Source organism: Talpa occidentalis, unplaced genomic scaffold (genome assembly GCF_014898055.3).
Source record: "Talpa occidentalis isolate TD23 unplaced genomic scaffold, MPIMG_talOcc4v2.1 talOcc4.2, whole genome shotgun sequence".
In the NCBI taxonomy this organism is placed as follows: Eukaryota; Metazoa; Chordata; class Mammalia; order Eulipotyphla; family Talpidae; genus Talpa; species Talpa occidentalis.
In genome coordinates, this window is record NW_023602073.1 from 136,187,991 (window position 1) to 136,201,337 (window position 13,347).

Genomic DNA, 13,347 nt, shown 5'->3' on the forward strand with positions numbered 1-13,347 from the left:
CAGATGACAGAGTGACACTTCCTTTCATTTGCCCTAGAAATGACCTCACTTCACAATATTTCGTGAGATGACACCTATTGGAGAAGTATGTTGCCCCATTACAAACTCTTATGCAAAAGATTAGGGATGCAAGTTCTTGAAATTCCAAGGGTTTGTATGGTCATGCCATCCAAAGTCCCAGAAGGAATTCTTATGGCTCAAGGAGGCAGTAAAAGATAGCATGAAATATTCAAATATTGGTAAAAGAATTCAAGGGGAAATAACAAGCTTGTAGGTGGAGTTACATCATACGATAGGAATGGGTCTGATGTGCTACAGCCTCCTTACCAAAAAATTTCCAACTTAGTTCACCTGGAAATTTTGGAGATGGTAGATATATATTTTATTTGCAGCTGAGAGATAATGAAAGATTCAGTAATGAAACTGGGGTTTGAAATGTATACAGAAAAGGAAAAAGTTATGATTTCTGTAAAGATCTTACCTGTCTTTAGAATTTTGAGCAGGGAATATGTAAATCTATATGGCTGTTAATGGATATTGCTTCTTTCCAATTTTTTGGCTATTGTGGACAATACTTCTCTTTACATTCTTGCACCAATCTCCTGATCTCTCTCTCTTTTGTCTCAATACAGAGCTAACGTTAGAGCAGGCAATTTTCCTTACTTTCCACTTCTTTGCTAAGGAGTCATTGCTAAAGCATCCTCACAGGAGGGAGTAACCCTCTGGGGTCCTGGTTTATGTAAAGGTCTGCATGGGGCCACCCATCTTGAGTGGGCTTTATCTCCCAAATCTTGATCCCCCAGAGTATCAGAAGTTAAGTTCAGGGTCATTTTATGGGGAGAAAAGCTCATTGCTGTGCTTGCTGACCTTCTAGGATTCTCTTCACACATTATCTTGACATCTGCAGTTTCACTACTTTTTATCACTTAGTGGTTATTTTAAAAGATGTCTAGTATTTCCTGGATATTCTGTGAAACAACAAAATCAAGGTTATTAGTATGAGAAAGTATATATTTTAGGAGTATGTATATATAATATATGTGAACATAGAGACAGATGTGTGGGTGTGTACATTTTTTTCTTATATTTTCAAAAGAAACACTGAAAGAATAGAAAACTGAATACATGGTTACTTACTTAATATTATCTTTGCTTCAGTTTTTTGTTTGCTTGTTTTCATTGAGAGAAGAATTTGGGGCATTTATTCCACCATGCAGCAAGATGTTTAAGTCCCTTCGTACTACACAACTAATCTAGGGAATGAGTTCACTACAGCTCTTACTGATTCCCCTGAGTATCAGTGCACCAACAAAATAAACAATCTTAATTGTAATTCCTTTTCAGAAAATGATTGTGCCAGAGATGTCAGAGTTAACTTATACCAGTGTGGCACTAAAAAACATTGAACTGTTTCCACTGTGTTTACTGAATTCAGCTAGATTACTATGCATCTTTCTAGAATACCTGATGGACCTTTTCACTCCTTCTGTGTCACTGGCTGTCATCTTCCATCAGAGATGAGCTACTTGTGATTCATCCTTATGCATATCAGTGGGACTTTAGTATCTCTTTGCCCTTAATTCTGTAGCTTGACAACTGGCCAGAAAGTAGAATGTGGAGTTGCCTCACTCAGGGCCTCATTTTCTCCACACTCTACCTCTCACAAAGGAACCCAGTTTACTACTGGGGCCCACCACCTTCAGGATGCTGTCAGTGCGGAGTAATAGAACTTCAAATATCAGAAACATCATAAAGAAGACTACCACCCCTAGAAACCAACTCCAGAAAATCGGGGTCCCATTGAGAGGAAATAAAAGCCATCGTTTGCATGTTTCAGTCACTGGTGACAAGCCAGAGATGCTGGAGATTGAGAAGAACCAGCACCAATAATAGGAATAATAATAATAGCAGCAACCTCAAGTAGTTGTGATTCTTAAATAAGATCTTGACCATATATAATAAAGTCTAACTAAATGTCTGTCTGTCTTCATAAAGCACAAGAAAGATTGTATTTATATAATATTCTCGAGATGACAAAATGTAGTGATAGAGAACAGATTTGTGGTTGCAGGATAAAGGATCTGGGAGGGTGGGAGTCTACACAGGGAGCATTAGGAAGTTTCTTTGTGGGACTGCAACTCGTCCAAATCCTGATTATGGACGAGGCTGCACAGATGTACAGTTGTGACAGAACTTCATAGTACAATAACCCTCCCCCCAAATGAGTGTATGTGAAAACTGGCAGAATTGAACATGGTCTATAGCTTAATTAACAGTATTATAACTAGATCGGGTTTTTTTTGGCTTTGAAATGCACCTTGCTGTGTGAGGTGTTATCATTGGGGAAAGCTAGGTGAGGGATACACCGGGACAATCTTTCCTTTTTCAACTTCTTATGAGTCTTAAATTATTTCAAAATAAAGACTTAAGGAAAAATCATGGCTAGAATGCAATGTTACTTCACTTTAAAAGTTTGAAAAGAAGAAATAAGAATACAAAGCACTGAGAGAGATGTGAGGATGCAACAGAGAGGACATAGACAGGCCCTTGCTCTCATGGAGTTTACATTCCACTGGGAAGAGAAGCTAATAATTGCACAGACCCTTATTTAACCATAAGTGTGCTCAGCATTATGAAGGAAAAGGATAACCTGCTATGAGAAGACATAGCAAAGACAAGGGGCCTGAGGCTGTGAAAGCTCAGGGGAGGCTTCTTGATGGCTTCTGCCATTTAAGACCTCACCAACATGATAAGGCTTGGCTGGTGGGTGGGGGAGACATTCAGGCAAAGGGAGCAGCATGTGGGGCACCTTGCAAGTTGAAGATGCCACCTGCAGCTTAGCGGGACTAGCAAATTGAGAGTGTGCGAGTTGGGGCTATCTGGGCCAGTGTTATAAGCAGTGTTGCAGGAAATCAGGAAAAGAAATAGTCACTGCCGACAAGAAACTGGCAGAGAGAGAACAACTGCCAAATGAAAGCAACAAGTGATTAAGCTTGCAATTTGAAAAATACAATATTGATAAACTTCAAGCCACAGTTATTAAAATCAGGAAGGAATGGACACTTAAAAGTGTGTGAAACAACCCAGACACCCAAAAATAGATGACTGGATCAAGAAGATGTGGCATATATACACAATAGAATATTATTCAGCAATCAAAAAAGATAAACTCATGCCATTCGCAGCAACCTGGGTGGAGCTAGAAGGAATTATGTTCAGAGAAATAAGCCAGAAGGCAAAAGAAAAATATCGGATGGTTTCACTTATAGCAGGAATATAGGGAAACCAAATAAGACATCAGTGTAAAAAAAAATAACAGTACAAAACACAACCAAGAAAAAACAGACAATTATAAATCAGAGACATCCTGCAGGGGAGGAGGAGGGAGAGGGATCAGAGGGAGGGAGGTAGGAAGGAGCACAGGGGACTGTGGTGATGGTGCACGGGTGCCTTGGGGAAAGAAATTCTATGGGGACTCAATCTGAGGGGGTGGGGGGAAGCAAATATTATTTAAAAATAAAAATAAATAAAAAGAAGTGTGGGGGGAGTTGGGAAACTACATACACTCTGGTGATTGGGTTCCTGGAAGAAGCTAAAAAGAGAATTTGGGGTCAGATCACAAAGGAGTTTTGACTTTATTCTGCAAACAATGAGAGCCATTGGAAGCTTTAAATTGGACAGTTCATAAATAATTTAATAATTTCACTCAGACCAAGATAAAGCAAAGGTAGAGTTAGAAGGAAACTGAATGCAATGGTTCTTGCCAAGACCCCACTGCAGTAGTCCAGGCTGGGGACCATATGGCCTGGCACTGGGGTCAATCAGGGGCACTGAAGCAGGGACTGAGCGGGGCCTTGTGAAAGTCACTCAGCAAAGAGTGACTTGGGTCCAGGAGCCTCACTTGCAGATATTTATTCCCCTAGGTGCTCACATTGGTGTGTAAAAACATGTACATAACATGTTCATTGCAACATTATTGGAAATTAGAATAATTGGAAGGAATGTACACATCCATTAGAGAATGCTTATATAAATAATGTTACATAATCATCTAGTGAGGTATTAGGAAGTGCTTGAGAAAAATGAGGTATCGTAAAATATTTTCAAATGAAAAATTGTAAAAGACTAGGTATGGTATGATCTAATTTTGACAGTATCTCTACAGAGTGAGTTTGTGGGTTTTTATTTTTTATGCACTTCTTTTTTGGGATTGTGTTATGACTAGGTTTCCATGTTTGTTTGTTGCACTTATATGTGAATGGCATGGTCTTAGATTTGGCTCCCTGGGAACTGGCTTTGATAGGAGAATGCAGACTGGAGGAGGGGCCTCTTGGGAGCTACATGAGTTAGGGAGTGAGGAAGAGACTTTGGGTAAGAGAACTGCCACTCATGGTGCAGTTGTTGCAGGTATCCAGGGAGCTCTAGAGCTGAGATCAGTGCTTGGAATGACCCCAAATTAAGAAAAGGAGGTTGGGTCTTCTATGCTTGCATCAGGCAGTCATGGGGTTTGGAGAGCCCATGGGGACCAGGATGGGGTGGGTGTGACCTTGAACTAGGTAGTTTCCTGCAGTTCCCAAGCAGGGAGGCAACTAGCCATCTAGCTGTGATTTTCTGACTTTGTAGACCTGGCTTCATTATCACAGCTGAGCTTCACTGACTACACAGATAAAGCAGGAAAAATGATTATCTTGATGCAGAAAATAATTGTATGAATTTAATTCTTTTTGATTAAAAAAACACGGCAATTAGGAATTGAAAGCAAATTAGTGAACCCGATGAAGGGAACTTTCACTGAGAGGATGGCCCCTCTGTGGGCTTCGCCCCTCTTGGCTGCACCCACTGCTCCCACTTGAGTGGCCCAAGGTGGTTGTCATCCACCGTGGTGCTCGCCGTGGCCACTGCGCACCCAGCACTCGGATTTAGGGGAGTTGGCTTGTGTTCTGTGTTTGCTGCAGTTCTGGTTTCTTCCCTGTTTGTTCGGTTTTTTTCCTTTCTTTCTTTCTTTTTTTTTTTTTCCTATGTGGTTTTTCTGCTTTTGTTTTTGTTTTCTGGGCTCCTAGTGATTTCCCTTTCTTTCCTGTGTGCTCAGCAATACAGCTGTATTGAAAGTATGTTTGTCGTAATTTATTTAGCACCTAGTGTTTCACAGCGGGAAGGGGTCTCCGAGTGGCTGGCCCTCAGTACTGAGGAACCCTAAACCCCGCTGATTTTACAAAGGCAGTTTTCCCTTAACGTTTTCTTTAAAAAAAAAAAAAAAGATTTATTTATTTATGCATACAAGAACTGGGGTACAGGCCAGAGATGCCGGGGGAGGGTGAGAGGATTCACCAGAGACAGAGCGGGGAACAGAACAGGCAGACTGACCGAAATACACTGCTGAGGGGGACTCTTGGGAGCACTGGGGAAACTTGGGAACTCTTGGGAGCACTGGGGAAACTTGGGAACTCTTGGGAGCACTGGGAGCGGGCAAGACAGGAGAGGTCTGCTGCACCATGTGAGTATCTCCCTGGCTGGCCGAGGAATCGAACTCGTGCTGCAGTGGCTGTGGACAGCTTCCTAGTTTGCATCTTAACCCCTTGCGCCACCAGGGAGGTCCCTTCCTTTAATGTTTTCTAATGTGACTTTCAGTTTTATTTTATTTCTGGAGTTCTGTCCACTTATTTTTACCTTCTTCTCTTGCTCTGCCTTATCCTCTTTAAGTCTCTGTTTCTCTTCTTTGACTTTTCCATTTTTTTTTTCATGGAAAATTATTTGATGACAAATTATATTTTTATCTTGAGATAATTTTTCTGTTTTATATTGTGCAGCTACCTTTGCGAGGCGTGGGGAGTCATATCCCACTTTCTCTCTCTCTCTCTCTCTCTCTCCTTCTCTCTCTCTCTCTCTCTCTCTGTGTGTGTGTGTGTGTGTGTGTGTGTGTGTATTTGAGAGAGAGAGAGAGAGAGAGAGAGAGAGAGAGAGATCTATGAATATAAATTCTATGCTATTTCTTGTCGTATGATTACTCCTTAAATCGGTCTGTTCTCCCTGAGCCAGCTATTTGTGAAAAGATAGAACTGGAGACCAGCTTGGGATCTGAGCTAGGGCAGCTTGAATTTCCATCTGTTTTCTACCAGCTCCCTCCCCTGCGGAATGGCCTCTTTCTGTGCCAGACTCATTTCTCTCTCCTTTTGATCCCAACTCTTGTGGTGGTGACAGGAAGTGTGTCTTTATCAGTGATCCTAAGCTGTATTCAGACCTGCTACCAGGGATCCTTTCTCATTTTCCTGAACATGCCCACATCCTGTTTCTTCAGAGGCAGTGTGCACATTTCCCCATTTCGCACCATCACCTGACACCTGCAGCCAAACAGGGATCAAAAAGTTTCCCCAGTGCTCCCAAGAATGCAGACCTCATCTTCTCAGCAAGGGTCATTTAGTGTCCCTTTGGGGGTGCCCTGTAGCCATCTCTCTGCTCTGCTCGCTCCATCAAAGAGCCCTCAATTCTTGCCTCTTGCATCAGTCTTCCCCGTGCTGGTTCAATTTTTCTAATACCTGAAAACTTTTTGAAAAGAGTAATATTTGGATTATGGGTCTTTCCTACTTCCACTGGCTTCATTTTTGAGTCTTATTCTCCTTATTCTCGATTGATTTCATGAAAAAGAGATTTTAGTCTTCATTGCTCTATAAGTACAGAGAAAGATTAGTTTAGAATGATGGACGGTGTAGATGAGGGAGGAGTTCTCCGACAAAAATTCTGAGAAGGAATAGGCTAGAAAAATAACTTTGTAACGAAGAACTTATCTTCCTCACAGGCAGTCGGACAAAAATGCGAAGAACTTAGAGAAATTTTAGGTCACGGTGAAGGAGTGAAAGGGTGCACCTAGGAGAAATGTGGGGTCTGACATGGACAAGGAGCAGCACTTGCCTGTGTTCATTTCTTCAGCAAAGTTTGATCATAAACATGTGATATGCCAGGCAGTGGGGGACAGCAGTGAACAAGACAGACAAGCTCTTGTTCTCTGAGACTTCACTTACTAACGAAAGAGCCAGATAGTGAACAATTGAACAACATAAATAGCTGATTTTCAATGAGGGTCTGTGCTGGAAAGGAATGAGCTGTGGAGTCAAGAAGAAGAGATGCTATTGAAGCTCTACCAGGAAGGAACGGAGAAGCCAGTGGAAAAAGGGAGAGAACATTCCTGATATAAGGAGTAGGAAGTGCTATGACCTGAGGCAGGAAAGAGCTTAATACGTTTTGGAGCAACCAAATTAACAGAATTTAGGGAGCAAGAGAGATAATGGTGCAAGCTGAGGCTGGAGAGAAAGGCAGGCACCAGACCATACAGACCTTTCTAGGAGCTGATTTTTTCATCCTCCCATTATTTATTCAGAGTAAATAATACAGGGAAGAAATAGTTAATCTAAAGGAAGATAAATGTGGAGCCATTATAAATTCCACCAAACATTTATATGCCATGAAAAAAGGCATAGCCTCAAATTGTGCTTTAGAAACTCTAAATTCCAGTTTTAAGGTAACTTGAGCAAAATACATAGCATAAAAATTAGAATGTTACAGCCTCGGAATTACAAGTAGAAGAATTCCATGTCACACTTGTCAGAGTAAGGACTAGATACCAATCATGCCCTGGAACAAGAGATACTATAGCATTTCAAAGGACCCTATGTTTCACGAGGCATTTCTGAATTTTGGGTACGTTGAGGGAACTAAGCCAGAAGTCTTTGAGAGTGAGGATCTCTGAAATATGGGAAGTGGGAAGACCAGGGCCATGTAAGAAACGAGACTTTCATGCTCTGGAGGCATCAGAGACAAGGGCAGCTCTCATGCAGAACACACAACTTATTCTCATGCTTTATGTGTTTGGAAAGAGAAATCCCAATTGGAAACATCGCTGAACATCACCTCTCAGCAACAGTATGACCACGGAAAGAACTGATGGGAAAGCAATCATGAAGAGGAATTCTGGAGCAGGGTAATAGTGCACAAAACCATTAAACATGATCCCAGTCAGTATTTGGTAAAGTCTGAGTACAGATTAGTATTTAAAATGGAAAGCAATGTCATAATCATATCATGTGGAAAACTTTAAAGATGTTTACATTTATTTGTACCTTTCTTCCCTTTCTCTTTGCTTTCTCCTTCAATAGTGAATGTTTGAGAACCTGCTCAATGGCTTTTATAGACCAATCTGTATGCAGATAAGTGCCTTTTTTTCTTTAGCCTCCTTATGGCAAATTTCTCTGTAATTTTGCCCTTTATTGGTTTTATTTTCAAAGAATTTCCTACTGATCAGTAAAGTTCCTTTTTAGAAGTGCACTAAAGCTGATTAGCTTCAGCTTCTATTGGACTCCATATGAGAGACTCCTTACAAAGAGACAGTGGGTAAATCCAGTTTTCTTTCTTGTTCATTTCTTACAGTTTGTGGAGAAGGGTTCAAACGAGGCCCCAGTGACTAGTTGTAATTCAAGTATGTTGTCTCAGAAATTTGAAGGACTGGCAAGTGACTGTGTTCCTCCCAGTCTCTGCTCAAGTACAGAAATCTGGTCTTGGCAGCTAAGAAGCAGTAGGTATGTGCTGAAGAATAGCTGGCCATAGGTCCTGGCTGGAGAAGGAACTTCTTCATGACAGTGTAACATTTCAGTGTCACTTAACCTGTCCAGGGGAACCTACTTTTGTTTCATATGTGTGCCCTGGTAGTAGAGTTCAAATGTATTTTGGGTTTGTTGATGACCATATTAACAAGAGTATATCAGTGCAGGAAGCCAAAGAGCTACCATCTGTGATGCGTTTATAGCTCAAAAACTATTAAGAAGGCTGATTCCTCAGTTAACTGTGCCTTTTGACCTTCTGCTGTCATGTAGGAGAGATGACTAACTCTTCCTTGAAAGTCATCTCACTTTTAATAACCCATGTAATTCACTCACTATTTGGGAGGGGCTGCAGGATGACCAAACTGCACTACTAAATATTGACCCCACAGGCTCTGCATGTACTTGAGACTCTGAAGGGTCATTCCTGGTGAGTGGGAAGTAGCTCTCAGCAGTGCTGTGCTCTGAATATTAAACAAGTGGCTCTCCAGAGAAAAATACCTGATTTGTAGTATTTGCCAATTTTCATTGTGGAATCTTAAGAACTTACAGAAACAAAATGGAGGAATTCCACAAAAGAGAAAAGTGACTGAAAACTCAAGAAGAAATAGAAAGCTTATGTACTCTATATTTATTAAAGAAAGTTAATTATATTTTCTCAAAAGAAAACTTCTAATTCCGGATCTCCCCACTAAAGAAGTGTATCAAATAGGTAAGGAAAAAAATACCAAGTCTTGTACACAGTCCTTCAGAAAATAGAGGAAGAAACATTTTTCCATTTTTTCAGGCTAGCATTATATTATTGCCAAAGTTATAAAAAGACATTATGAGAAAACTAACAACTGATGAATATACTTTATGTAAAGATAGAAAAGTGAGTTCAGTGACAAAAATGATAATGCATGATGACTAGGAATTAAGTTGGTTTAAAGTTTGATATGAATTGATATAATGTGTCATTTTAATAGAATGAAGGAGAAACACTATATGATCACCTCAAGATATGTAGCAAAGTCATCAAAATTCCACCCTCATCCATTCCATACAGAAAGAATAGGAGAGACTTCCCCCAACTTAATGAAAGGCATCGAAAAAAACCTGCAACTAATAGCAAACTTAAATGTTGAAAGACTGAAGCCATTCCCTAAGACAGGGAAGAAGGTGAGGGCGCTCTCTAAATCCCTTCCAGTCAATGTTCTGCTGAATTGTTTAAGGAGAACAATAAGAAAAGAAAAAGAAGTAAAAGACAACCCCGGTATAAAGGAAGAAGAAAAACAGTTTTTATTTCCAATTCATACACATATAAAAATCTACATAGAATTTTAATTGTTTTTTTTTAAAGATTTATTTATTTATACACACAAGACCTGGGGAACAGGCCAGAGATGTGGGAGGTAAGAGGATTCACCAGAGACAGAGTGGGGAACAGAACAGGCAGATTGACCGAAGTACACTGCTGAGGGGAGCAGCAGGCGAATCAGAAGAGGTCTGGCGCGCCATGTGGGTAGCTGGCCGGCCGGGGATCGAACTTGTGCTGTAGAGTCTGTGGATTGCTTCATAGTGTGGTGCTTAACCCCTTGCACCGCCAGGGAGGCCCAAATGCTATATAATTTATAAAATAATTATTCAAATTACCAAATTATTTTAACAAAGATAAAAGAGATAGTGTCAAAAAACAAAAATTAGTTGTACTTTTACATACTAACAACAGGAATTGTATACTTTTAATACAATCTATAAAACAGTAGCATAGAAAACATGGAACATTTAGTGATAGATTTAGTAAAATATATGCAGTATCTTTACAGTGAAAACTTCAAATATTGAGAAATTAATGGCCTAAATAAATGATGATTTAAATGATATTTATGGGTTAGAAGATTCAATAGTGTTGTTTCCTTATCTCCCCAAATTGAATGCATTTATTTAGTCATGATCAGAATTCTAGCAGAATATATTTGTAGAAATTAACAAGTTGAGATTTTAAAATTTAAATGGAAATGCAAAGGACTTAAAATAGTCAAACCATTTTGGAAAAGAACAGAGTGGAAACTGTGGTGAGCAGAATTCTAAGATGGCCCCAAGATTCCACCCCCTGATGTTTAGGCCTATCTAATCCCTTCCCCTTGAGTGTGGGAAGGACCTGTGACTACGAGGAGTTGTCACTTCTGTGATTAGGTTACATTTTATAGCAAAGGTAAAGGGCTTTCCACTGTGACTCCATCCAGGATTGAAATGGCTTCATTCCTGTGGCACATACAGACCAAATGTAATGCTTACTTTCTCACCCTACAGATGGCTCTTAACCTCTTAACCACATTTATTTTATAGTTAACCCTCCCAATAAAGAAGGCTCTGAGTCACCCTGTGTCTATGTGGGCAGAGAATTTCAAGGTCATGGTTTCTCAGGATGTGGTCTAGACATGGAAGGGTGCAGGCTCTGGGCACACCAACTGTTTGACTCTGGGATCAACTCAGTGCCTGGGAAGAGAGGAGGTGCCAAGTGATGGAGTAAGGCCTTCCACAGCAGGGCAGCTCCCTCTCTTATGTGTATATAAATGACTGTGAGGGCCTCCCCTGGTGGCGCAGGTGGTTGAGCGCAGCACTGTGAAGCTGTCCATAGCCTCTGCAGTGCTGGTTCAATCCTGGCCGGCCAGTGAGGGTCCCACATGGCGCGCAGACCTCTCCTGCAGCCCGCTGCTCCCCTCAGCAGTGTACTTCGTCAGTCTGCCTGTTCTGTTCCCTGTTCTTTCTCTGGTGAATTTTCTCACCCTCCCGCACATCTGGCCTGTACCCCGGTTCTTGTATAAATAAATAAAAAAATCTTAAAAAAAAAATGACTGTGAGATCCTATTAAAATGCAGGATTTGGTCCTTCCTGATGACCTAGGGGATAAGTCTCAGCACTATCATGCTAAGGCCTGAGCGTGATCGCCAGCCAGGGAGCTGACCCACATGGCACAGCAGACCTCTCCTGTCTCATCCACTGCTCCCTCAGCAGTGTATTTCAGTAGATCCACCTGGTCTGCTCCTCACTCTGGTCGTTCCTCTGACCTCCCCGTACCTCTGATCTAGACCATAGTTTTTCTACACAAAAAATAAATAAAATAATAAAATGCAGGATCAGGACATATCGGGATAGGACTTGGCATGCTGCATGTCTAAGAAGCTCTCAGGTGAAAGGATGCTGAGCCATGGGACCACCCTTTGAGTAGCAGGCTGTGAGGCAAGGGACCCAAATCTGACAACAGATGACACTGATATTCAGTATTCTCGAATTCTGTAGTCTAATGAATAAATGAAAATTCTGGATGATTCAGAAATTATTCATTGTACTTAAAAACATCCTGGTGATAGTTAATGCTCAGCTAATAATAGTTGTTTTTTTTTTCTCATCTTGTGCATTTAGGCAACTGAGTGAAAATAGTTGACCCAAAAGCAGGATAAATAATGGGGTATTCCAATCTGGTATTAAAACCATGTGTGCAATCTGCAGTTGCTATTATAATTATCATTCACTTTGTTTTATGAAGCAATAAATGTTCGCCCCATCATAGGTTTTAAGAATGAATTTTTTTGGGCCAAGATTACCCATGTCACAACTGACACGTGTGGAAAACAACTTTGGTATCTATCTAATTGTTAACCTGAAGCTGTAACCACTGGGAGTTTTATAAAAATGGCATTAAAATATTTATATTATTAATAAAATATGGGGGCATGGGTAACATAGAAACAAGATAAAAATTGTTCCTGTTTAATATGCATACTGCGTTTTATCATTCCATACTATTTATTATTTAGAGACATAACTCTGCAGTGACTTTGATCTCTCCCTCTGGTTCTCCTTTCCTTGCTATACTTATTGACTATAAAAGCACTCGCTTTTTCTTTTAAATTCTATGCTGAAGATGAAGGCTTGGGGTCATTCATTTCTTTATTTTATCTGAACCTCTTTTCTCACCATTAGTTTAAAGACAGGTAAGATATTAAACTGAGGACTCTACTCTCTGTAATTATGTTGCTGATGGATCAAAATAAACCTCTGGATCCCAGATGAACTTAGAAGTTTTTCCAAGAAATCAAGAATCTTCCTTTACATACACTCTGTTAAAGGCTACAGGAATTAATACTTTGTCTGGAAATGGGACTTTTGGACATTTTATAGCAGTGATTTCAATGCTGTTAGTGGTGAAACAGAAACTTGAGAATGTGAGGATTAATTTGAACCACATGATGGGTTAAGGAAGAGACATACAGTGTAGTTGCTTGAATGTGTGCTCGCTCTGTACTGTGGGGATGGGTCCCAAAAACCACCAGTGAACTTTTCAACCCTCTTGAGAAGAATCAAACCAAGATAGTTAGCCCTAAAAAGGGAGCTGTTTCAGAGGATAGACCTCTCTACCTCACAAGCAGTTTCCTGTGCCAGAGAGAACACAGTTGGGGGTGGGGGGCATGGGAAGAGGAGGGACCCCGGCCGTTACCACTAATGGGATGAAGTTAGAACTGTCTTTCCAGTCATTAACTGGCTTAGTGATTTGTCTTTCATTATAGATTCCAAATTCTGTTGAGTGCTTTTAATAATAGACAACTAATGAATTGTATGTTGTAGAGAGTTGGTGACTATGAAATAAAGGATTTTGTTTCTCTTCCAGTTTGTTGTAGCGGTATTCTGGATCATTTATGCCTATGACAGAGAGATGATTTACCCGAAGCTGCTTGATAATTTTATCCCAGGGTGGCTGAATCATGGAATGGTG

General features: G+C 40.5%; 1 protein-coding gene across 2 annotated transcripts in view; it reads left to right on the forward strand.

Moving 5' to 3' along the window:
* AIG1 (androgen induced 1) overlaps positions 1 to 13,347 on the forward strand; it is a 219,048-nt gene that overhangs the window by 68,404 nt on the left and 137,297 nt on the right. For both annotated transcript variants that reach the window (XM_037520494.2, XM_054697896.1), the window contains exon 3: positions 13,243 to 13,344. In XM_037520494.2, the coding sequence (XP_037376391.2) occupies positions 13,243 to 13,344 (102 nt within the window). The remainder of the gene's footprint in view (positions 1 to 13,242; positions 13,345 to 13,347) is intronic.